The 25,850-nt window shown below is 41.7% G+C and overlaps 1 protein-coding gene across 1 annotated transcript in view; it reads left to right on the top strand.

Annotated features, from left to right (window-relative positions):
• The first annotated feature begins 942 nt into the window (after positions 1–942).
• Positions 943–25,850, top strand: part of pxmp2 (peroxisomal membrane protein 2) — a 58,849-nt gene continuing 33,941 nt past the window's right edge. The window contains exons 1-2 of the mRNA XM_070886375.1: positions 943–1,084; positions 24,807–24,923. Of these exons, the coding sequence (XP_070742476.1) occupies positions 981–1,084; positions 24,807–24,923 (221 nt within the window). The 5' untranslated portion in view covers positions 943–980. The remainder of the gene's footprint in view (positions 1,085–24,806; positions 24,924–25,850) is intronic.

Here is a 25,850-nt window from a genome sequence, read left to right as displayed (position 1 = left end):
AATCAATTCGTAAACACTGGCTGTTCTTGTTGGTGGTAGATATATCTCCTTTGGTTGCTGGAACACTTGTTCCCAATCTTTTATGGAAAATAATGCACAGAATCCTGGACTGGTCTGATTCCCCATCTGTCATAGAGAGATTCCTCGTATATAGCTGTATTTATAGCTGAAGTATCAATAGGTGATGTGATGTAATTTAATTTCCCTTTTATTAATTATGGTTATTGTGCATTTTCTTCAAATACAATAAACTTTTTTTTAAGGAGTCCACATTGCATGGGCTGTATGTACTTATTAGAATCATGGCATAATGCAACACAGAAATAAATCATTCAGTCCATCATACCTGTACGGTTCTTTGAAAGAGCAATCCCATTAGTTCCACTCCCACGCTCTTTCCCTTTAGCCCAGAAAATGTTTCCCCTTCAAGTACTTATCCAATTCCCTTTTGAAAATTATTGAATATGGTTTCACCACCCTTTCAGGCAGGGCATTCCAGATCATAACGCGCTGCGTAAAAACAAAATTTCATCTCGCCTCTTATTACGTAATCATTAACGAGAAGGGTCCCGATATTGTGTATGGAAGGAAAGGTTGTATAATCAGTCTTTTGATAGGAGAGTGAGCTTTAAAAATATTCGATTATAAATCTGATTTATTAATGATCCTTCAGTATATAGTAAATATTAGCTATTGGCAAACTGCTCAGAGATAGATGTGGACTTAAAACAAGTTTTTATTCGGTATAGATACTGGGGATTTTACAAAGCACTCTCATAATTTACACCGATCTTACTACAACACACTGCTCTAAACGCGGTGCTGGGTTCCAGTAATTTCTGTCACTGCCAGTCGGAGGGCCGGGATCTGCTGGCACTATAATTCGGTTATTTACGGTAGTCACCCAGCGAATTGTATCAGTCCAATTCCAGTAAACGGAAGTGGTGTGCATGCGAGGGTGCTGAAGCTAAGATTGAACGATGTCAGGACATTCCACACCCGACCGACCTTTCAGTAGACTCCTGCTGCATCAGTACTTGCTCCTGCTAAAGAAATACCCAATACTGACCAAGTCAATCACCAGGTAAACATATTTCAACTCGAGATTAGTACGCACCGCTCTAGAAAATGATGCGAGATGCCAGCAGCTGCGAGAGTTTGAACTGAGATTTATGTTTATTTTTTGCGTGGTAATTTTATAGGGAAAAAATAAAGACTTGCATTTATATAGCACCTTTCACGACCACTGGACGTCTCAAAGCACTTTACAGCCAATGAAATACTTTAGGAATGTAGTCACTGTTGTAATGGGGGAAACGCTGCAGCCAACTTGCTCACAGAAAATTCCCACAAACAGCAATGACCAGATAATCTGTTTTTGTTATATTGATTGAGGGATTAATATTGGCCAGATAATTCCCCAACTCTTCTAAATAGTGCCATGGTTTATTTTAAGTCCACCTGAGAGGGCAGACACGGCCTCGGTTTAACGTCTTTCGGTAACTCCCGATAGTGTAGCACTCCCTCAGCACTGAACTGGAGTGTCAATCTAGATTTATGTGCTCAAATTCCTGGAGTGAGACTTAAACCCATAACCACCTGACTCAGAGGCCAGTGTGCAACCCACTGAGCCACAGCTGACACCTGACACCCCAAATCAGCAAAATATTCACCTCCAAAGATCTGTCTCACACAGGTTCCCCAATGGTGTATATTTTATTAGCTCAAGATGCCGAATTATAATTATTTGTGGGCACAAATATTTTCCATCAAAGTAGAGAGCGAGAAGGTAAGATGAGCTGTAAACAGCATTGAAAAACACCAAAGTGACGAAAAGGTCAGGAACTTCATCCAAAACGATGGGAACTAATAGTGTGAATCAGCTTGTTTTATTTGTAACTTACTGGTTGTGGAAAAACTCTTGATGATGCGTTCCAGTTCTGCTGGAAAACAGAATTAAAATAATCAGCAGATATTTGAAAATAATTAGAATTTTTTTTGAGATCCAAAAAGCTGGTGGGAGGAGGGGGGAGGAACAGAAACAAAAAGCTAATCCAGATAGAGCTCACTCAACTTCAATTTCCTTCATTTTGCCCATCTAATGTGGCTCCTATTACATCATCTCGGCTCACCCGGGATACTTCCAATTCCATTTTTATTGCATTGGATGTGGGACGTTTACTGATGTTTTGGGATTGAATTTCATAATGCCATCATACCCAGTGTCTATCCCTGAAGGGCAAGAGTTCTACTTGCCAAAGAAATGCCGAAATAAATAAAGGCATAAAACTAAAAGAAAAAGCATACCAAAAATGCAAAATATAGCACCGATCCCGACGAATAGGGAAGGTAAAAGGACTGCAAAGTATCACAAAACAGATAGTAAGAGCTACTAAAAGGAGTATGAAAAGAAACTTGGAAGTGATACAAAGAATTTTTACAATTATATTAGGAAAAAGAGGGTAGTCAGCAGCAATGTTGGCCTCTTAAAAACTGAAAGCGGTGATATTGTCAATCTTCTTCTTTCGTATGGTAGTAGCAAAGCAAATGAAATGTCAATTTCTAAGTCGGATATCCAGGCCAAAGCTTCCAGTGTAACAGCGTGGATATCTTGTATGTTGCCTGTAAATTTTCTCTGAGGGCAGTGCACAATGATGTGCTCCAGGGTCACGGGATGGGTATGCTTTTATCTTCCATCTATGGAGAAGGGGGGCTGCATCTATCATGACTAGTTCTGAGGCAGTTGATGGTTTGCAAGCACAGGCAGCCATGGTGTTGGTGTCGATAAAAGCATACTGGTGATAATTCTCATTGTAGAATTCAGCTGGACATCAACGGATTTGGCATGCGTACTTGATAGCCATGTCGGAGAACAGTACTCCGCTGTAGAGTACACCAGGACGAGTCAGAGGGAAACAAAAAGGAGACAAGCAAAATACAGAAAGGAGATGAGGAAAAGTGGAGGGCAGAGAAACCCAAGAAAAAGAACAAAAAGGGCCACTGTACAGCAAAATTCTAAAAGGACAAAGGGTGTTAAAAAAACAAGCCTGAAGGCTTTGTGTCTTAATGCAAGGAGTATCCGTAATAAGGTGGATGAATTAACTGTGCAAATAGATGTTAACAAATATGATGTGATTGGGATTACGGAGACGTGGCTCCAGGATGATCAGGGCTGGGAACTCAACATCCAGGGGTAGTCAACATTCAGGAAGGATAGAATAAAAGGAAAAGGAGGTGGGGTAGCATTGCTGGTTAAAGAGGAGATTAATGCAATAGTTAGGAAAGACATTAGCTTGGATGATGTGGAATCTATAAGGGTAGAGCTGCAGAACACCAAAGGGCAAAAAACGTTAGTGGGAGTTGTGTACAGACCTCCAAACAGTAGTAGTGATGTTGGGGAGGGCATCAAACAGGAAATTAGGGGTGCATGCAATAAAGGTGCAGCAATTATAATGAGTGACTTTAATATGCACATAGACTGGGCTAGCCAAACTGGAAGCAATACGGTGGAGGAGGATTTCCTAGAGTGCATACTGGATGGTTTTCTAGACCAATATGTCGAGGAACCAATTAAGGGGGAGGCCATTTTAGACTGGGTGTTGTGTAGTGAGAGAGGATTAATTAGCAATCTCGTTGTGCGAGGCCCCTTGGGGAAGAGTGACAATAATATAGTGGAATTCTGCATTAGGATGGAGAATGAAACAGTTAATTCAGAGACCATGGTCCAGAACTTAAAGAAGGGTAACTTTGAAGGTATGAGGCGTGAATTGGCTAGGATAGATTGGTGAATGATACTTAAGGGGTTGACTGTGGATGGGCAATGGCAGACATTTAGAGACCGCATGGATGAACTACAACAATTGTACATTCCTGTCTGGCGTAAAAATAAAAAAGGGAACATGGCTCAACCGTGGCTATCAAGGGAAATCAGGGATAGTATTAAAGCCAAGGAAGTGGCATACAAATTGGCCAGAAATAGCAGCGAACCAGGGGACTGGGAGAAATTTAGAACTCAGCAGAGGAGGACAAAGGGTTTGATTAGGGCAGGGAAAATGGAGTACGAGAAGAAGCTTGCAGGGAACATTAAGATGGATTGCAAAAGTTTCTATAGATATATAAAGAGAAAACGGTTAGTAAAGACAAACGTAGGTCCCCTGCAGTCAGAATCAGGGGAAGTCATAACGGGGAACAAAGAAATGGCAGACCAATTGAACAAGTACTTTGATTCGGTATTCACTAAGGAGGACACAAACAAACTTCCGGATATAAAAGGGGTCAGAGGGTCTAGTAAGGAGAAGGAACTGAGGGAAACCTTTATTAGTCGGGAAATTGTGTTGGAGAAATTAATGGGATTGAAGGCCGAGAAATCCCCAGGGCCTGATGGACTGCATCCCAGAGTACTTAAGGAGGTGGCCTTGGAAATAGCGGATGCATTGACAGTCATTTTCCAACATTCCATTGACTCTGGATCAGTTCCTATCGAGTGGAGGGTAGCCAATGTAACCCCACTTTTTAAAAAAGGAGGGAGAGAAAAAACACGGAATTATAGACTGGTCAGCCTGATCTCAGTAGTGGGTAAAATGATGGAATCAATTATTAAGGATGTCATTGCAGCGCATTTGGAAAGAGGTGACATGATAGGTCCAAGTCAGCATGGATTTGTGAAAGGGAAATCATGCTTGACAAATCTTCTGGAATTTTTTGAGGATGTTTCCAGTAAAGTGGACAAGGGAGAACCAGTTGATGTGGTATATTTGGACTTTCAGAAGACTTTCAACCAGGTCCCACACAAGAGATTAATGTGCAAAGTTAAAGCACATGGGATTGGGGGTAGTGTGCTGACGTGGATTGAGAACTAGTTGTCAGACAGGAAGCAAAGAGTAGGAGTAAATGGGTACTTTTCAGAATGGCAGGCAGTGACTAGTGGGGTACCGCAAGGTTCTGTGCTGGGGCCTCAGCTGTTTACACTGTACATTAATGATTTAGACGAGGGGATTAAATGTAGTATCTCCAAATTTGCGGATAAGTTGGTGGCAGTGTGAGCTGCGAGGAGGATGCTATGAGGCTGCAGAGTGACTTGGATAGGTTAGGTGAGTGGGCAAATGCATGGCAGATGAAGTATAATGTGGATAAATGTGAGGTTATCCACTTTGGTGGTAAAAACAGAGAGACAGACTATTATCTGAATGGTGACAGATTAGGAAAAGTGGAGGTGCAACGAGACCTGGGTGTCATGTTACATCAGTCATTGAAGGTTGGCATGCAGGTAAAGCAGGCAGTTAAGAAAGAAAATGGCATGTTGGCCTTCATAGCGAGGGGATTTGAGTACAGGGGCAGGGAGGTGTTGCTGCAGTTGTACAGGGCCTTTGTGAGGCCACACCTGGAGTATTGTGTACAGTTTTGGTCTCCTAACTTGAGGAAGGACATTCTTGCTATTGAGGGAGTGCTGCGAAGGTTCACCAGACTGATTCCCGGGATGGTGGGACTAACCTATCAAGAAAGACTGGATCAACTGGGCTTGTATTCACTGGAGTTCAGAAGAATGAGAGGGGACCTCAAAGAAACGTTTAAAATTCTGACGGGTTTAGACAGGTTAGATGCAGGAAGAATGTTCCCAATGTTGGGGAAGTCCAGAACCAGGGGTCACAGTCTAAGGATAAGGGGTAAGCCATTTAGGACCGAGATGAGGAGAAACTTCTTCACCCAGAGAGTGGTGAACCTGTGGAATGCTCTACCACAGAAAGTTGTTGAGGCCAATTCACTAAATATATTCAAAAGGGAGTTAGATGAAGTCCTTACTACTAGGGGGATCAAGGGGTATGGCGAGAAAGCAGGAAGGGAGTACTGAAGTTGCATGTTCAGCCTGAACTCATTGAATGGCGGTGCAGGCTAGAAGCACCGAATGGCCTACTCCTGCACCTATTTTCTATGTTTCTATGAGTGCTGCCGTACGGAGGGTTTGGGCGTCTGCTCCCCATGAAGTTCCGGCGAGTTTCTAGATCAAGTTGACCCTACTTTTTAGTTTCTTCCCAAGGTTCTGGAGATGTTGTCTATATGACAGGGTGCCATCAAGCATGACTCCTAAATAGGAGGGTTTTTTGGCATGGTTTACCTCTGAACCGCTAAAGGAGACCTTCAAAGCTTGATTTGCTTGATGGGAGTTGAGGTGGAATGTCGAGATGACGGTCTTTTGCGGGTTTGGCCGAAGTCACCGTCGGTAGAATTAGGTCTCCATCCTTTGTAAATCACGGACAGGGTCTCTTCGGTGATGGGCAGATTCATATTTAGCGTGGCCAGGGCAATGTCATCAGCGTTATATGAACTTGCGGGACTCTGTTTCGGTCAGGTCGCTGGTGTAAATGTTGAATAACATGGGTGCCAGGACAGAACCCTGTGGGAGTCCGTTGTTCAATGTTCTATATCTGCTCTTCTGGGTGCCAGAGTATACACCGGAGCGGCGGTTGCTAAGAATGGAGATGAGAAGATGATCGTTGTTCTGCAGGGTAAAATGGTGGACAGCTTGAAAAGCAGTCATGCTTCCATACTGTGTCATACACCACTAACAGTTCCACGAGTGCTACGGTGGTCTTGAGCTGGTGCTGGAAGCCTGCTTCAGTGTGCGTTGATAAAGCTACCACTTGGTTGCAGCAGTTACAGCCGCTCCGGAAGCCCGCTTGCTCATTAGGAATAGTTGGCTCAATGATGGGGGCTAGTCTGTGGCGTAGTAGCCTCTCCAGAACTTTATAACAAGTGTAAAGTAAGGAGATCAGGCAGTAACTGGAGGCTTCACAAGCATTCTTCCCCTGCTTCAGGTGGGCAATTATTTTAGTCTCCCTCCAAAGAGGTGGAATTTTACCAGTTGCCAGTATCAGAAAAGGAGGTCAATCATCTCTTCACTTTGGGTCCCAGTCCTTTTAAGAATTCTGGGTAAACACATCTGTGCCAGCAGCTTTTCCAGATTTGATTGTCGACAGGGCTGCGTTTAGTTCATCCAAGATTAATGGATCAGACATAGTTGACGATCTTGGTACCGTCATCAAGTTTGTCGAAAGCCTTTGATGTATATATCAAGTGGGATGCAATGGCATCCGCTCTGAGGGTCATCCTGTGTTTATAGGTGGGTTTTGCCCCGCCAAGTTGACGGAACAGGGCCCATGGTTTCCTGTTGGAGTGAGTGAAGTTAATCTTCTCCACCTTTCATGGCATCAGTATTTACGGTAAAACGACTTGCATTTATATAGCACCTTTCATAACCTTTCTCAAAGCATTTTACAGCCAATTAAGTACTTTTGGAGTGTATTGTAATTTTAGGAATGCAGCAGCCAATTTGTGCATAGCAAGCTCCCACAAACAGCAATGTGATAATGAACAGATAATCTGTTTTTGTTATGTTGATTGCGGGATCAATATTGGCCAGGTCACCGGGGATAACTCCCCTGATTAAAATAGTGCCATGGGATCTTTTACGTCCACCTGAGAGAGCAAACAGGGCCTCGGTTTAATGTCTCATCCAAAAGTAAGCACCTCCAACAGCACTGCACTGGAGTGTCAGCCTAGATTTTTGTGCTTAAGTCCCTGGAGTGGGACATGAACCCACAACCTTCTAAGTCAGAGGCGAGAGTGCTACCCACTAAGCCAAAGCTGACACGAGTAGAGTAAGTAAAATCACTGTAATGAAGAAAGTAATGGCACTAAAGAGTGACAAACCCTCAGGATCAGATGGTTTCGATCCTAGGGTTTTAAAGGAAGTAGGTGAGCGCATTGCAGATACCCTAACTATAATCTTCCACAGTTCTCTCAATTCAGGAACCATTCCTTTAGATTGGAAAATTGGGCATGTCACTCCACTATTTAAGAATGGTGAGAGAGGGAAACCAAGAAATTATTGACCAGTTAGTCTAACATCTGTTGTCAGGAAATTGCTCGAGTCTATAATTTAAGAATGGGGTGGCTGAACAATTCTCAAAATTTTAGTTGATCAGACAGAGCCAGCATGGATTTCTGAAAGGTAGGTTGTGCCTGACAAAGCTGATTACATTTTTTGAGGAAGTGACTAAAGTAATGGACAAGGGAATGTCTATGGATGCTATTTATATGGACTTCCAGAAGGCATTTGATTAAAGTCCTACATAAGAGTCTGTTAATTAAGGTAGTGGTGTCCCGCAGGGATCTGAACCATTCACGGTATTTATAATGACTTGGATGATGGCATAGAAAGCCATATATCCAAATTTGTCGATGACACAAAGATACGTGGCATTGTAGGCAATGTAGATCAAAGCATAAAATTACAAAAGGATATCGATAGGTTAAGTGAATTAGACCGTGGGTCGAAGCCTGTTTTCTTCCCTAGATTTTTAGTTCTGTAATCCCCGTGTGGGAAGTACCTAGAACTATGCTAAGTATGTTTATGTATCTGAAGCAAAACCCAAATGTTCCAAAGACTGAAAATTGAGTGTTACCGAGAAATAGCCAAAAACAAAGAAAAAAATTAAAAATGGTTGCTATGGACTTTCTTTTCCCTAGCACATTGTACCAGCGTGTCTCTTCATCTCTTTTGGCTATGTCTCTCCACAGTGTTCTTGTCCTTCTTGCATTGAAGGCACTGCACTGGAAGAAGATGGGAAGCCCTCGCAGGTATAACCTTAGGGTCTGTTGTCTTTTGAGTGGAGGCTTCACTCCTCTCCTCTTCTTTCCGTACGGGTTCTGCAATGGCTGCAAAGGAATGATAAAATGGATATTCTAATTAGCCCCACTGACAATGACCCTTGGTCAAAAAAAGTTTTTTGCTGTCTTTGTGCATGTTATGACCAGAGTGAGAAGTTTAGAGTCAGTCAGTCTACACAGAAATGAGTATATGGGGCTGAAGCAGGCCCACGAAATGGAATGTGTCAAATGGCATAACTATTGAACTAAGGAACAAAAGTTGAATATAAACATTTTTGTAGGCTGACACAGTTTCATAAGAAATACTGTAAGATCACGTATACTCGCGTTCATAATTTGAATTTTCCCATTCTTGCTTCTTCTTGGCTCTGTCGATCTTGGATTTATCAATGAAACGCATGTAGCACTGCTGATGATATCCAATCAAATGTGGGATTATTGCGAGTCTTTCTGGTGCAATAACCAGCTCCAGATCTAAACTTTCGATGGCATTCTTTGCAATTTTAGCTTCTCTCATTCCAGTAAATTTCCACTGATGAACACTCGTGAAAATTGTTATCCAGCTAGAGTCCGAAGAAAAAATTATGTTGCCTTTGGCTCCTGCAACTACATGCATGCAGCACGCCATTGTTTCAGTGCATGCAGTCACTGACTAATCGATGTAATAGAGATCATAATTGGCTGATTTTGCGGTACTGACAAATACAGCAGTTGTGACTGGTCATTTAAGTAACTCGCAATAACATCATCACTCTGGGTTTTGGCATGCTTTCTGCCTACGGAAAAGCAATAATTTGAGACTCAGCCCACGGTCTAAATGGGCAAAACTGTGGCAAATGGATTTCAATGTAGGCAAATGTGAGGTCATCCACTTTGAACATAAAAAGGATAGAATAGGGTACTTTCTAAATGGTGAAATACTAAAAGCAGTGGAGGTCCAAAGCGACTTGGTGTCCAGGTACATAGATCATTAAATTATCATGAACAGGTATAGAAAATATTCAACAAGGCTAATGGAATGCTGTCTTTTACATCTGGAGGACTAGAATACAAGGGGATAGAAGTTATGCTGCAACTATACAAAACCCTGGTTAGACCATATCTGGAGTACTATGAGCAGTTCTGGGCACCACATCTTAGTAAGGATATACTGGCCTTGGATGGAGTGCAGCATAGGTTTACCACAATGATACCTATACTCGAAGGGTTAAATTACGAGGAGAGATGACACAAATTGAGTTGTATTCCCTAGAATTTAGAAGGTTAAGGGGTGACCTGATCGAAGTTTGATTGAGATTGATAGCTTTTTGTTAACGAAGGATATTAAGGGATAGGGGGCAAAAGCGGGTATATCGAGTTAGGCGGCAGATCAGCCATGATCTCGTTGAATGGTGGAACAGGCTCAAGGAACTCAATGGTCTACTCCTGTTCTTGTGTTCCTATCAATTTTTCTGTGAAAACCACAAACAAGCGTCCTTGATTATTCCTGTTGTATTCCTGTGGTACAAATTCGCAAATGTTTAAATAAACATTACTGCCTTTTTTGAATTCAAAGACATTTTTTCAGATCTAGTGTACTTTGTGTGCTCTTTCTAATAAATATCTATCATTTCAGTTCACATAGTTCAGTTATATGAAAAGAAATCAGGTACTAACTCATCTCTTGTGTCTGGAGTATGTAGAAAACCCACTAGAGCTTAAACCTCCAAGGTTATGATATGAGGGCCTTTCAGCATATTACTGCCTTGTAATGCTCACTTTACCATAGGTTCGCCTATCTTTAGCTATTGACTTGGGGTATTTTTGTGTTAAATGTATTCCTTTAATATTTAGTTCGTCATTTTTGTTAAAAGCTTAGGTTGTATTTGTTATCATTTGGCTTTCGTCCAGAAGTACAGAGTACAGAGAATATTGAATCGTTTCTTTCAGCAAATAACATTTTTATCCAACTCAAATAAATGTGGCTAGTGGGACCAAAACAAGAGTAAAATCATTTCTTTCCTATGTGTTTTTTTTCACTTGACAATTTTGAGATACAGTTCCATTCCAAGCTACCTTGCTTAAAAGGCCATAATTCATGTGTAAGCCTAGAATGCAAGTGTCAGCAAGCTATTCAGTGACTGGGAGCATCACTGCTAGGCCTCATCCTGTCCTCAATCAACATCTGGAGATGTGCACTTTTAGCAGTGATTTCTGCAAAGAAGATAGGATGAGAAACTCTACACGATCTTCCTTCCTGAATGGAGGTGGGTTGGTAACCAGATTTAGGATCATTGGAAAAAGAATGAGATGGAAGAGTGAGAATTTTTTTTGATGCAGCAGTTTATTATGATCTGGAATGTGCTGCCTGAAAGGGTGGAGTAAATAGATTCACTTGTAACTTTCAAAAGGGATATATATCTCTGAAAAGGAAACATTTACAGGGGTATGAAGAAAGAGTGGGGAGTGGGACTAACCGGTTTGAAAAATAACATGCTATCTATCTCTTAATTGCTTACTTAAAAAAACCCATCTAGCTCCCTCCTGAATTTGCTGACACTATCCCCATTGTCTCCCTGGTTAGTCTGTTCCACACATTCCACCACCCTTTGTGTGAAATAATTAAATCTAAACTGTTTGCCTTCCCTTTTCTGAGCTTGATACTGGGGCCCCTGAATGCAGTTTGTAGTTAAGTCAAATATTTTATTCTAGTTTGGTTTATATATACCCCTTAGAATCATAAAACCCTCCCCATAACCATCCTTTCTCCAAGGCACTTCACAAGAGAGCAATCAGACAAAAAATGGCACCGAATCAAAGAAGGAGAAAAACTTGCTCAAAGAGGTAGGTTTTAAGGAGAATCTTAGAGAAGAGAGAGGTGGCGAGGTTTATGGAGATAATTCCAGAGCTGTGCAAGTTGTGTAGCTAATCTCTCTGGTTCAGTAACCTACTGCAACCAATTTGGTTCACATACATCTATTGTATCAATCTCATGTAAACTTACTGTACCATATGGCCACATGGAACTCCTGTTTGAAATTACTGGTGTCTGTGAGTCATGTCACTGTAGAAAAAAAAATGATTGTCAACACATGACTTGGGTGAATCTAGCATTGCAGTAATGCTAGGTCAATGGGAGAGCAGGTTAAACATATTCTTCACATTTAGACATAGTGAAATGCCCTTTGTATCATTGCTGCAGTAAACACTTTAGTTGGTACTTCATGTCATCTTTTTTGTGTCCTTTATTTTCAGTTGTTTTCCCCTTTTCTCCTAAAAGTATTAGCACTCATCAAGGTATAGTTCCATTGACACCAACACTGGTTCCTATCTGGAACCTTGTTCATGTGTGAGTCTAGACATTGAATGTTAGCAGGCTATTTGACTCTCTTCAATCAAGATCTACGAACAACGATGGACAGGTAAAGATCATCCGGTCCATCGAGCCTGTCTCACACAATTGCGATACCTTGTGTATCTCGTCATATACACTCTACCCCACCCAAAATCATGTAATCTCCTGGGAGGGGCAAAAAAAGATTAAAAAACCCAGGCCAGTTTGGGGAAAAAATCTGGGAAATTCCTCTCCAATCCATCTAAGCGACCAAAACTAGTCAAGGAGACTCTGGCCATTAAATTTCCTGCAGTACCTACCTTCTGTAAGAGGTGATCACCACCACAGCCAGAAACAAATCCAGCTTTTGCTTGAAGGAATTCAGTGAGTCTGCATCCACCACATGAAGCGGCAGCTTGTTCTCGAGGTCTACTATTCTCTTGACATCTAACCTAGATCTAGCCTTATGCGACTTAAATTTGTGACCCTTGTTCCTGCCTAACCTATTTAATTGAAATAAACTCAGCTGGAACACCGTCTATTCACTTCATTATCTTATAAACCTCAAGCATATCCCCCCTAAGTCTACGCTGCTCTAAGGTATAGAGCCCCAACTCTTTTAGCCTATCTTGATAACTAAGATGCTTTATTCCTGGAATTAGTCTAGTGGCCCTCTTCTGCACTCTTTCTAGAGCCTCACCCACCATGTGAGGAGACCAAAACTAGACACAGTATTCCATGTGCGGCCTGACTAAGGTCATGTACAAGGACAAAACAGTACACCTCGTCTTATACTCAATTGTCCTATGGATACAGCCCAACATCCTATTTGTTCTAGCTATCGCTGCACAACATTGGTCATGTATCTTTTAAAGAAGTATGCACTAGAATACACAAATATCTTTCTATCTCCATCATCTTTAATGCCTTTCCCTGGAGGCTGTATGAATTTTGAGCATTTGCCCTGCCCACTTGCATAATACTGCACTTATCTAAGTTATACATTATTTTCCAGTCTTGAGCGAAATCTTCTAACACATTAAGATCTGCCTGAAGCAGAAGAGCATCTTCTACCATTCTAACACTCGCACAGATCATGGTATCATCTGCAAATTTGCAAATTGTGCCCCCAACCCCAAAAGCCAGATCATTAATAAAAAGCAACGGTCCCAGCACTGATCCCTACGGGACACCACTGGTGACTGGTCTCCGAAAAGATCCAAATTCATCTATAACTACTCTTTGCCCACATTCTGCCAGCCAGTTCTGAATCTAATTATATATATTTCCACTAATACCATCTTATAGAGAAGCTTCTTATGCGGTACTTTGTCAAAAGCTTTTTGGAAATCTACTGGGTTTCCCTCGTCCACCAACTTTGTAACTTAAAAAAATATATAATTCGATTTGTGAGACATGACCTCTTTTTTATGAGTGTTGGGTGTCCCTAATATGTCCCTCCCTATCCAATTATTCATATATTGCAACCTTCAGATTAATTCAAGCATCTTACCTATTACTGATGTTAAACTGATAGGCCAAAGGTCTGCCTTGTCACCTTTTTTAAAAATGGGGTCTACATTCGCCTCCTTCCAATATGTAGGAACCATTCCAGAATGCAGTGAGGTATTAAAAATATAGGCTAGGGGCTCACACAGCACATGTCCCATCTCCTGGAGGACCCTCGGGTGGTTATTATCTGGCCCGGCTGCTCTATTTAATTTCAAGTTCTTAATTCTTTCTAAACAATATGCTTATCTATGTTAATGTTACTTAGAAAACTAGTATTATTAAATTCTAATATTCGAGCATCATCTTCAAGGATGAAGATTGATGCAAAGTACTCTTTTAATATTTCCGCCATACTTAGTGAGTCCTTTGTAACCTGTTCTTGAACACCCTTTAGTGGCCATATACAGTCTTTGATAGTTCTCTGACTCTTTACATAACTAAAAAAAAAAGCTCTTCCCAGTTGTCTACAATCCTTTTTTCCATTAGCCTTTTTGCTGATCTAATAGCAGCCTTCATTTTCTTTAGTTCCTTGTATTCAACCCTATTTATTTGAGTGGTAAATATCTTTAATTTACAGAAACATTTCTGTTTACATCTTATTTGTACATCACATCTTTTGATTTTGGGTACATGTTTGTTTACCACATTTTTAATCTTGTTCTTAAAAATGTTCTATTTATATTCAACATCAATATAATGTTGTGATCACTGTTGCCCAGATGTTCCCCCTCGTGTTGTATAGGTCTCTAGAAGTAAAGACCAACTGGTTTCCCTCTAAGTAGGTAGGGAACAGAGGTCAGGCTCACTACTAAACACCAGATCAAATATATGATTTCCCCTAGTTACTTCATTAACATGTTGAGTCAGGAAACAGTCTTGTATATTTTCAATAAATTATTCAGCTGCACTTCCCACCACAACAGCAGGTAAACCATCCTGCCACTGAATGCCAGGAAAATTAAAATCACCAGACAAAGGTGGCATTTTATATTAAAAGCATCAGTGATCTGTTTCCATAATAACTCATCACGTTCAAATGTCTGACCCGGGGGCCTATAACAATTACCGATAATTAATCCCTGGCTGTGAGCTTGGTCCACTTGAACCCAGATAAATTCAGCTGAGCCTGATGAGGCAATATGAAGTCTTTCTCTAGCTGTTAGATCCTCATTGATAAAAATAGCAACACCGCCTCCCCTTTGACCGAACCTTTTGTCCTTTCATGGGCGACATTAATCTACCTATTGACTGGGCTAACCAAACTGGTAGCAATGCGGTGGAGGAGGATTTCCTGGAGTGTTTTAGGGATGGTTTTGTAGACCAATATGTCGAGGAACCAACTAGAGAGCTGGCCATCCTAGACTGGGTGATGTGTAATAAGAAAGGACTAATTAACAATCTTGTTGTGCGAGGCCCCTTGGAGAAGAGTGACCATAATATGGTAGAATTCTTTATTAAGATGGAGAGTAACACAGTTAATTCAGAGACTAGGGTCCTGAACTTGGGGAAAGGTAACTTCGATTGTATGAGACGTGAATTGGCTAGAATAGACTGGCGAGTGATACTTAGAGGGTTGACGGTGGATAGGCAATGGCAAACATTTAAAGATCATATGGATGAACTTCAACAATTGTACATCCCTGTCTGGAGTAAAAATAAAACGGGGAAGATGGCTCAACCGTGGCTAACAAGGGAAATTAAGGATAGTGTTAAAGCCAAGGAAGAGGCATATAAATTGGCCAGAAAAAGCAGCAAACCTGAGGACTGGGAGAATTTTGTAATACAGCAGAGGAGGACAAAGGGTTTAATTAGGAGGGGGAAAATAGAGTATGAGAGGAAGCTTGCTGGGAACATAAAAACTGACTGCAAAAGCTTCTTTCGATATGTGAAGAGAAAAAGATTAGTGATGACAAACGTAGGTCCCTTGCAGTCAGATTCAGGTGAATTTATAATGGGGAACAACGAAATGGCGGACCAATTAAACAAATACTTTGGTTTTGTTTTCACGAAGGAAGACACAAATAACCTTCCGGAAATACTAGGGGACCAAGGGTCGAGTGAGAAGGAGGAACTGAAGGATATCCTTATAAAGCGGGAAATTGTGTTAGGGAAATTGATGGGATTGAAGGCCGATAAATCCCCGGGGCCTGATAGTCTGCATCCCAGAGTACTTAAGGAAGTGGCCATAGAAATAGTGGATGCATTGGTGATCATTTTCCAACAGTCTATCGACTCTGGCTCAATTCCTATGGACTGGAGGGTAGCTAATGTAACACCACTGTTTAAAAAAGGAGAGAGAGAGAAAACGGGTAATTATAAACCGGTTAGCCTGACATCAGTGGTGGGGAAAATGTTGGAATCAATTATTAAGGATGTCATAGCAGCGCATTTGGAAAGCAGTGACAGGATCGGTCCAAGTCAGCATGGATTTATGAAAGGGAAATCATGCTTGACAAATCTTCTGGAATTTTTTGAGGATGTAACTAGTAGAGTGGACAAGGCAGAACCAGTGGATGTGGTGTATTTGGACTTACAAAAGGCTTTTGACAAGGTCCCACACAAGAGATTGGTGTGCAAAATCAAAGCACATGGTATTGGGGGTACTGTACTGGCGTGAATAGAGAACTGGTTGGCAGACAGGAAGCAGAGAGTCGGGATAAATAGGTCCTTTTCAGAATGGCAGGCAATGACCAGTGGAGCACCGCAGGGCTCAGTGCTGGGACCCCAGCACTTTACAATATACATGAATGATTTTAGAAGAAGGAATTGAGTGTAATATCTCCAAGTTTGCAGATGACACTAAGCTAGATGGCAGTGTGAGCTGTGAGGAGGACGCTAAAAAGCTGTAGGGTGACTTGGACAGGTTAGGTGAGTGGGCAAATGCATGGCAGATGCAGTATAATGTGGATAACTGTGAGGTTATCGACTTTGGGGGCAAAAACACGAAGGCAGAATATTATCTGAATGGCGGCAGATTAGGAAAGGGGGAGGAGCAACGAGACCTGGGTGTCATGGTTCATCAGTCGTTGAAAGTTGGCATGCAGGTACAGCAGGCGATGAAGAAGGCAAATGGTATGTTGGCCTTCATAGCTAGGGGATTTGAGTATAGGAGCAGGGAGGTCTTACTGCAGTTGTACAGGGCCTTGGTGAGGCCTCACCTGGAATATTGTGTTCAGTTTTGGTCTCCTAATCTGAGGAAGGACATTCTTGCTATTGAGAGAGTGCAGCGAAGGTTCACCAGACTGATTCCCGGGATGGCGGGACTGACATGAGGAGAGACTGGATCAACTGGGCCTTTATACACTGGAGGTTAGAAGGATGAGAGGGGATCTCATAGAAACTTAAAAGATTGTGACGGGACTGGACAGGTTAGATGCGGGAAGAATGTTCCCGATGTTGGGGAAGTCCAGAACTGGGGGACACAGTCTTAGGATAAGGGGTAGGCCATTTAGGACTGAGATGAGGAGAAACTTCTTCACTCAGAGAGTTGTTAGCCTGTGGAATTCCCTACCGCAGAGAGTTGTTGATGCCAGTTCATTGGATATATTCAAGAGGGAGTTAGATATGGCCCTTACGGCTAAAGGGATCAAGGAGTATGGAGAGAAAGCAAGAAAAGGGTACTGAGGGAATGATCAGCCATGATCTTATTGAATGGTGGTGCAGGCTTGAAGGGCCAAATGGCCTACTTCTGCACCTATTTTCTATGTTTCTAACCCTCGTAGCCCTTTAGGTGAATTTCTGTGCCATCATTGTCATCTAGCCATGTCTCAGAAATACACAATATGTTTAAATTATCCAACATAGCATAAGATTGTAATTCTAACAATTTGCTTCTAACACTCCTTGCATTTACATAAAAGCAATTTAAAGGTCTCCCATCTAATTTCTTAAATTTATTAATTCTTGTTTGTTTCCTACCTGGTTCCTCTTCATGCTTAGCATCTATGTAATTATATAAGACTAACTTTGAACTTATCTACATTATCCCGTTGCTGAATTAGTTGGAATGCTTTCTGAAAGCATGCTCAAGACCCTCTGCCAGCCTTTTTGCTCCCAAGAAGTTAAGGTGGAAGCTGTCCCTCCTGAACATCCTACCTTGTCCAGTGAACACTTCCCATTATCGATGAAGTGAAGCTTCTTTGCAGAAGTCCCGAAACCATACGTTGAATCCTGCGATTCGGCTGTTCCTCTCCATTGATCTGGACATGATTGGTAATAGCCCGGAGACTACTACCCTTGCACCCCTTTGCTGAAGGGCATCTACGAGGCTTTTGTAGGAATCCTACAAAACAAATGGACTTCTAGCCATAATATCATTAGTTCCAATATGTAAACCTACTGCAGTATCTTAACACTCACCTTTCATCAATTCATCCACACCCAGGTATCAGCTACTTTGGCCCCTCGAAAACAGAAGACTGCGCTTGACAGAGCCTTACCTCTACCTAGGGTGCTGTCTGTGTGCCGATAAGGATTGCCCATTGCCTCTTGCTCTTCCTTGGCTGTTCAAACGACAACCATTTGGACTTTCAGCCGTTCCCATACCTTTTCCAAGATGCTGATATGAGCATTGAGGTTCGGTGTCACTGGTGCTGACCTCACTGCCTGTCGTGTTCCCCAAATCACAAAGTGGGGCATACCTGTTTGAAGTAATAAGAGAATCCAAAGTGGTAAGAGATCTGGTGATATCAATATCTGACAATGAAGACTCACTTTTCGTCCTTTTCATTCTTCTACGCACATGCTTTCCAGCAAAGGTCTGGACAGTGATCAGGAGTGGTTGATTTTTTTGGCTTCCTCACCGAGCCAGGAAATCATGTAACTCAGCACCGACTGGGAATTTAATGTGGCGCATTCCTTGTCTGTGTGCCTCAGCCTTTTTTGGAGTCTGGGCATATCGATAAAAAGAAGTGCTGGAGGTGCAATCTGTCCATTGCCAATGTATGTATTTTAAATGCATTTTCCAGTCCCCCTCACCATCAGCTGCTTTCAGACAGTCTTGCATAGGTCTCTAGAAGTAAAGGCCACCTGGTTTCCCTCTAAGTAGGTAGGGAACATTGGGCAAATGTCATCAACAGACTGCTAATGCATATTTAAGTGGTCAGCTTAAGCTTTACGTAAAGACCTGGATATGCTCAGATTCTGCTCTGTAGTGTTAAAATTACTGAAATTGGGAACACAATAACTACAGTTATTTGCAATTTGGGCCTCTAGTTGTTTGCCTCCTCCCTATGGGAAACACCTGGCTGCTGAACAGAAATTCCCACTGTAGCACAATTAACATCAAGAAGGGAATCATGAGGTGAATCAGCATTCTACCACTCCGTAGCTATAACACACTGCCATCGTATTGCCCTATGTTTTATTTTAATTTGTGATCTAGACCAACTGAGAAAGGAATTTGAAGACCGATTAATTGTATTTCGAGTCGTTAAGCCCATCAATTTTTGTGCAGTTCCATGGAGTGCGTTAAGCAGATGCTGTGCATGTGACATAATGGAATTGTTTACGGTGATTAGCAGCATTTTTTACATTGTAAAACTGTGATTTCCTTGTCAGTAGTATGCTATGGGGAAGAAAACCCCTTCTAATTCCATTTCTCAGGGCCTTCAAATTGATAGTCAAATTGAAGTTCCCTGATTGAGATATGGTCCAAAGTCTCGTACAACTGTGGGAAGGATATGTGATAATGAAGAAAGCACAAATTGAAAGCAACTTTAACTGATTTCTCTGGGGTGTGGGAAACAGGCTGGAAGAATCAGCGATTGTTTCTTTGTAATAGTGACTCTCCTGAGACCCTCCACTCATCACCTTATTTTTTTGTAGAATCCAATCTGTTAGGAAGCTTGATTTAGAAAGTTAGCCTTTTAGTTACTGATCATCACAAAGCCAAGAAGATATCCGAAATTGACTGCTGCTGTTAAGAACATGAATATCTTTGTAATTAGATTGGAATCATTTCTAACTGAAGCATATGTGTTCTTTGAGATTGTACTGTGCAGAGATTGTGCACAAGCTGCGTTCAACAGCAAAGGAATTCCTGAGAGAGAAAGTATTTGAGTTCCACTGAAGTCACATGTTTTATTATTAACTTAAACTTCAGAGCACAGGGGTCACTGTTGCTATAATTAATCATTTACTTCCAGAGTCACTGACAAAGTACTGATATGGACAAAGTCTGCAGTAATAAAGAAAGGCTAAAGTTATCAGTAACTGCTGAGTGCAGAAAGTAGGGCTTGTAGTCTTGCTTGCTGACAGTCACTCTAGTTACTAACGTTTAGCTGCATCACCTCTACGAACTATCAGAATGAGCAAGGGTCAATGCTGGGACACTGTTTCTTTTTTATTTATGTGCTCTTTGAGGATATCATTACAGAGAATAGAACACTTTTCGATTTTGGTACCGAGTGTCAACATCATGTACAGCACAGGTTAGATGAAGAGAGAAGCTCCCGCTGTATTGTCCATCAAGCTCTCACAGGTCAGTTAGAGCATTTGCTACACTGGCTGGGGAAAGGATATGTGAAAGTGGGTGATTAATCTCTGATATACTGGAACATCTGTCCTGTTGCAATACCAGACTATCCACTCTCTGATTTTATTAATAATTAAACATGCGTCACATACATCACATTTAAAATCTTTATTTATCCAGCGTCTTTCTCTCGCTCAGGACATCCCAAAGTATTTTACAGCCAATGAAGTTTTGAAGTTTAGGCACTGCTATAATGTAGTAATCGTGGCCGCCAATTTGTGCACAGCAAGGTCCCACAGCAATGAGATAATGACAAGATAAAGTTTTTAGTGATGTTGGTTGAAGCATACATAATTCTCAGGACACCGGGGAGAACCCCCCCTCCTCTTCTCCGAATAGTGCCATACAATCTTTTATGTCCACCTGAGAGGGCAGATATTTTATCTGATGTTTCATTCTATGAAAGATGGCACCTCCAACAGTGCAGCACTACTCAGTACTGAAGTGTCAGCCAAGATTACGTGCTCAAGTCTCTGGAGTGGGACTTGAACCCACAACTTTCTGATGCAGAGGTGATAGTGCTACCACTGAGCCAATGCTCACATCTTAAACTAAGAGAAATAGTAAATAGTGTTGCTGGGAGCAGATGGATCAATGTGAGAGGATGTGAGGTCATCCACATTGGACTCAAGAAAGATTGATCAGAATATTTTTTAAATGGCGGAAGCTAGGAACTGTGGGTGATGAGAGATTTAGGGGCCCAAGTACAGGAATCATTAAAAGCTAATGACAGGTGCAAAATATAATTAAAACGGCTAATGGAATGTTGGCCTTTATCTCGAGGATTGGAATACAAAGGGGTGGTTATGTAACAGCTGTGCAAGTCTCTAGTTCAACCCCATCTTAAGTGCTGCATTCAGTTCTGATCACTGCACCTCAGGAAGGATATATTGGCCTTAGACCGGGTGCAGCACAGATTCATGGAATGTTACTGTGGCTAAAAGAGTTAACTTACAAGGACATGTTGCATAACCTAGGCTTGTAGTCTCTTGCATATAGAAGATTAAGGGGTGATCTAATTGAGGTGTTTGAGATGATTAAAGGATTTGATAGGGTAGATAGAAACTATTTCCTTTGGTGGGGGGAATCCATAACAAGGGGGTATAACCTTAAAATTAGAGCTAGGCTGTTGAGGAGTGAAGTCAGAAAGCACTTCTTCACACAAAGCGTAGTGGAAATCTGGAACTCTCCCCAAAAGCTAGGTTAATTGAAAATTTAAAAACTGAAATTGTAAGATTTTTATTAACTTAAACTTCAGAGCACAGTGGTCACTGTTGCTATAATTAACCATTTACAACCCTCAGAGAAGAAATTCCTCCTCATCACAGTTTTAAATGGGCAGCCCCTTATTCTAAGATTATGCCCCCTAGTTCTAGTCTCCCCCATCAGTGGAAGCATCCTCTCTGCATTCATCTTGTCAAGCCCCCTCATAATCTTATACATTTCGATAAGATCACCTCTCATTCTTCTGAATTCCCAATGAGTAGAGGCCCAACCTACTCAACCTTTCCTCATAAGTCAACCCCCTCATCTCCAGAATCAACCTCATGAACCTTCTCTGAACTGCTTCCAAAGCAAGAAAACCTTTTGTAAATATGGAAACCAAAACTGTATGCAGTATTCCAGGTGTGGCTTCACCAATACCCTGTATAGCTGTAGCAAGACTTCCCTGCTTTTATACTCCATCCCCTTTGCAATAAAGGCCAAGATTCCATTGGCCTTCCTGATCACTTGCTGTACCCGCATACTAACCTTTTGTGCTTCATGCACCAGGACCCCCAGGTCCCGCCGTACTGCAGCACTTTGCAATTTTTCTCCATTTAAATAATAACTTGCTCTTTGATATTTTTCTGCCAAAGTGCATAACCTCAACACTTTCCAACATTATACTCCATTTGCCAAATTTTTGCCCACTCACTTAGCTTGCCTGTCCTTTTGCAGGTTTTTTGTGACCTCCTCACACATTGCTTTTCCTCCCATCTTTGTATCGTCAGTAAACTTGGCTATGTTACATTCGGTCCCTTCTTCCAAGTCATTAATATAGATTGTAAATAGTTGGGGTCCCAGCACTGATCCCTGCAGCACCCTACTAGTAACTGATTGCCAACCAGAAAATGAACCATTTATCCCGACTCTCTGTTTTCTGTTAGTTAGCCAATCCTCTATCTCGTGAACTTTTATCCTGTGCAGTAACCTTTTATGTGGCACCTTGTCAAATGCCTTCTGGAAGTCCAAATACACCACATCCACGGGTTCCCCTTTATCCACCCTATTCGTTACATCCTCAAAGAATTCCAGCAAATTTGTCAAACATGACTTCCCCTTCATAAATCCATGCTGACTCTGCCTGACTGAATTATGTTTTTCCAAATGTCCTGCTACTGCTTCTTTAATAATGGACTCCAACATTTTCCAACCACAGGTGTTAGGCTATAGTTTCCTGCTTTTTGTCTGCCTCCTTTTTTAAATAGGAGCATTACATTTGCAGTTTTTGAATCTGCTGGGACCTCCCCAGAATCCAGGGAATTTTGGTAAATTACAACCAATGCATCCACGATCCCTGCCGCTACTTCTCTTAAGCCCCTAGGATGCAATCCATCAGGTCCAGGGGATTTATCCGCCTTTAGTCCCATTATCTTACTGAGTACCACCTCCTTAGTGATTGTGATTATGGTAAGTTCCTCCCCCCCGATAGCCCTTTGACTATCCACTGTTGGGATATTATTAGTGTCCTCTACCGTAAAGACTGATACAAAAGATTTGTTCAGAGTTTCTGCCATCTCCATGTTCCCCATCACTAATTCCCCGGTCTCTTCCTCTAAGGGACCAACATTTTCTTTAGCCACTCTTTTCCTTTTTATGGGCCCAAGTTTCCACACGATAAAAAACGGGCGCCCCTCCGAGCTGGACGCCCGTTTTTCGCGCCTAAAACAAAAATCGTGATTCTGGAGCGCCCTGCAGCTCCTTGTCTGCCTGGCGCGGCGCCCAGGAGGGCGGAGCCTACACTCGCGCCGATTTTGTAAGTGGGAGGAGGCGGGTAATATTTAAATTAGTTTTTTTCCTGCCGGCAACCCTGCGCGTGCACGTTGGAGCGTTCGCGCATGCTCAGTGTGAAAAAAACATTGGCACTTGGCCATTTTTGTAGTTCTTTGTAGCTGTTTAATTTTTGAAATTTTTTTTAATAAAAGCACATTGCCATCAGCACATCAGCACTTGCAGCCTTCTCACTGTCTCCTTCCCTCCCTCCCCCCCGCGGGAAGAACGGGCGTCTCCTCCCCACCCCCGCGGGAAAGAACGGGCGCCTCCTCTCCCCTCCCTCCCCACCCACGCGGGAAGAACGGGCACCTCAGGCTAACTGCAGCATTCTCCGTGCCTGAAGCACTTTCACACAGGTAGGAAGATGGTTTATTTAATCTTTTCCTTGCTTATAAATGTTTATTCAAGTTGGATTTATTTGTATAATATTTGTAGAAGTATAAATAAGGATTTATTGTAGAATTTAATGACTTCCCTTCCTCCCCCCCCACCTCGTTCTGGACGCCTAATTTGTAACGGACGCCTAATTTGTAACCTGCGCCTGATTTTTTAATGTGTAGAACAGGTTTTTTCAGTTCTACAAAAATCTTCACTTGCTCCATTCTAACTTAGTTTGGAGTACGTTTTCACTATGGAAACTTTGAAATCAGGCGTCAGTGACCGGACACGCCCCCTTTTGAAGAAAAAATTCAGTTCCAAAGTAGAACTGTTCGACCTGACTAGAACTGCAAAAAAAAAAATGTGGAGAATTGCGATTTCTAAGATAGTCCGTTCTCCACCAGTTGCTCCTAAAAATCAGGCGCAAATCATGTGGAAACTTGAGCCCTATATACCGATATGCAGAACAGCCATGATCTAACTGAACATTGGAACAGGCTCGACGGGCTGAATGGCCTACTCTTGTTCCAATGCAATAGTAAAAGGACACGACTGATGCCAATGAAATAAAGTTGTTGCGCATGCTCAGTTTCTTAGTTGTTCTCGCCTGACTTTGTTGGCAGCAGGCAGTGATATATTAATGTGGTTTGTTCACAAAATAAATCATCTTTGTAAATATTAGAAGTAAAGATACTTGCATTTTCCAGTAGTTTCTAATGTGTTTCTGGTCGCTGATGTGATTTGAAGGTGGGGACTGGCTCGGCTCTGGGTTCTGCATGCGAGAAGTGAAAGCTCCTGGAGTTTCTCAACAGTCAGCATCCACTGAGTTTTACATTTTAGAAAAAATAGACATGGCTGATGATAGTTTAATGTTAAATATTACCAACAAGGGAGGAGGTGGGGAAACGAGATCGCTGCTGCTGAACTGAGCCGAGAAAGTTCACGTTTATGCGCTGCCGAACTGAGCTGAAAATAAAATTAAAATTAAGATTTGACTTGGTGTTTCTATCGGCTTATGTTGAATTTCTATCGGCTTTATGAAAGTTAACATTTATGCGCAGAATCCTTCTGCGCAGCCTCCGCCAGCTTCTGGTATTTCAGCTTCAGACATTGGCAGCAGTCACTCTGATAGTAAAAACGTAAGTGGCATAATTGCTGATATGAATATTCCAACAAAATTGCTGCACCCTCACTTCAGCAAGTAGAAAAAAGTAAGGGAATAGAGAATGAAAAATAAATGCTTGGCTCCACTCTTGTATTCTCCCATGCCTTCCAATTTAACTCCCCATGGTTTCCAAATGCAAGAAGGGAGAATTGGCTTCTGATTTAATATGCTCATTTGTCTTTATTTCTTCTTCCTCACAGTGGCATTCTCTCAGGACTTGGAAATGTTTTGTCTCAAATTATGGAACGACGAGGCAAGGGCCCAAATACAGTCAAGAGTCTCAGCTTTGGAGGCCCGGTCAGATTTGGAGTATTTGGGTAAGGAAACTCTGGACTGCCAATGGTGTTTTGCCCTACTTTTCAACTCTGAATTTAAGTATCGTGTTTGAGTTTACTCTTATTGTTTTTTCTTTTCTAAAATGTTATTGCAATTGTTCTTTGGATGCAACACAGTCACATTCATAGTATACAGAATACCAAGTATAGTACCTATATACACAGTAGTTTACAGCTCTGAGTGCCTGGGGTTGTAGATAATCCTGGAGAATGATTCCAGGTAGTGGCAGTACATTAATACATACCATTTGTGCTCACTGCGTCTGTTATGCTACGAGTGCTTTGACAGTTATTCTGTTTGAATAAGTCAAGATTTTAGTAATACTACCAGTGATTTGACAATTATTCTGTTTGAATTAGTGAAGTACGATCTCATATTTTAGCATCCATTTTCAGGGTGGCTGTAAGAGGGAACTAGGACAGGGAGGTATAAAAACATCCATTGCAATTTTCTGCAAAGTGCCACATTGGCAGCCAGTGGCACACACTAAAATAATGCCCACCATGCGCAAATCATATCTAAAGGTAGCTGAAATGAAAACCAGTATAAAAGAGGTGTTCGTGGCTGCTAGGCCAATCTGCATTTGGAGTTTAAGGCCTTATTCTCAGGAATCTGTATTAGGTTCTACTTTTCTAATGAATAATCTTTTTTCCTACTTTTTGCATCTCGTTACATAGAAATGCATACTTAGAGGTTTCAACATGAAACAGGCCATTCAGCCCAACTAATCCCTGTTGGCATTTATCCTCCATGCAAGCAAATAGTCCTAATCACATTTACCTGCCCTGTTTCCATAATCCTTATGCCCTTTTCATTCATCAAACTATTCAATGTACTCTTGAATGTTGACATAGTTTCTGCCAGAACCACTAACCCTGGAAGTGAATTCTGCAACTCTCTGAGTAAAG

The sequence above is a fragment of the Pristiophorus japonicus genome, chromosome 8 (genome assembly GCF_044704955.1).
Source record: "Pristiophorus japonicus isolate sPriJap1 chromosome 8, sPriJap1.hap1, whole genome shotgun sequence".
In the NCBI taxonomy this organism is placed as follows: domain Eukaryota; kingdom Metazoa; phylum Chordata; class Chondrichthyes; family Pristiophoridae; genus Pristiophorus; species Pristiophorus japonicus.
Note: the sequence above shows the minus strand (reverse complement) of the source record. Positions and strands in the feature narration are given on the sequence as shown.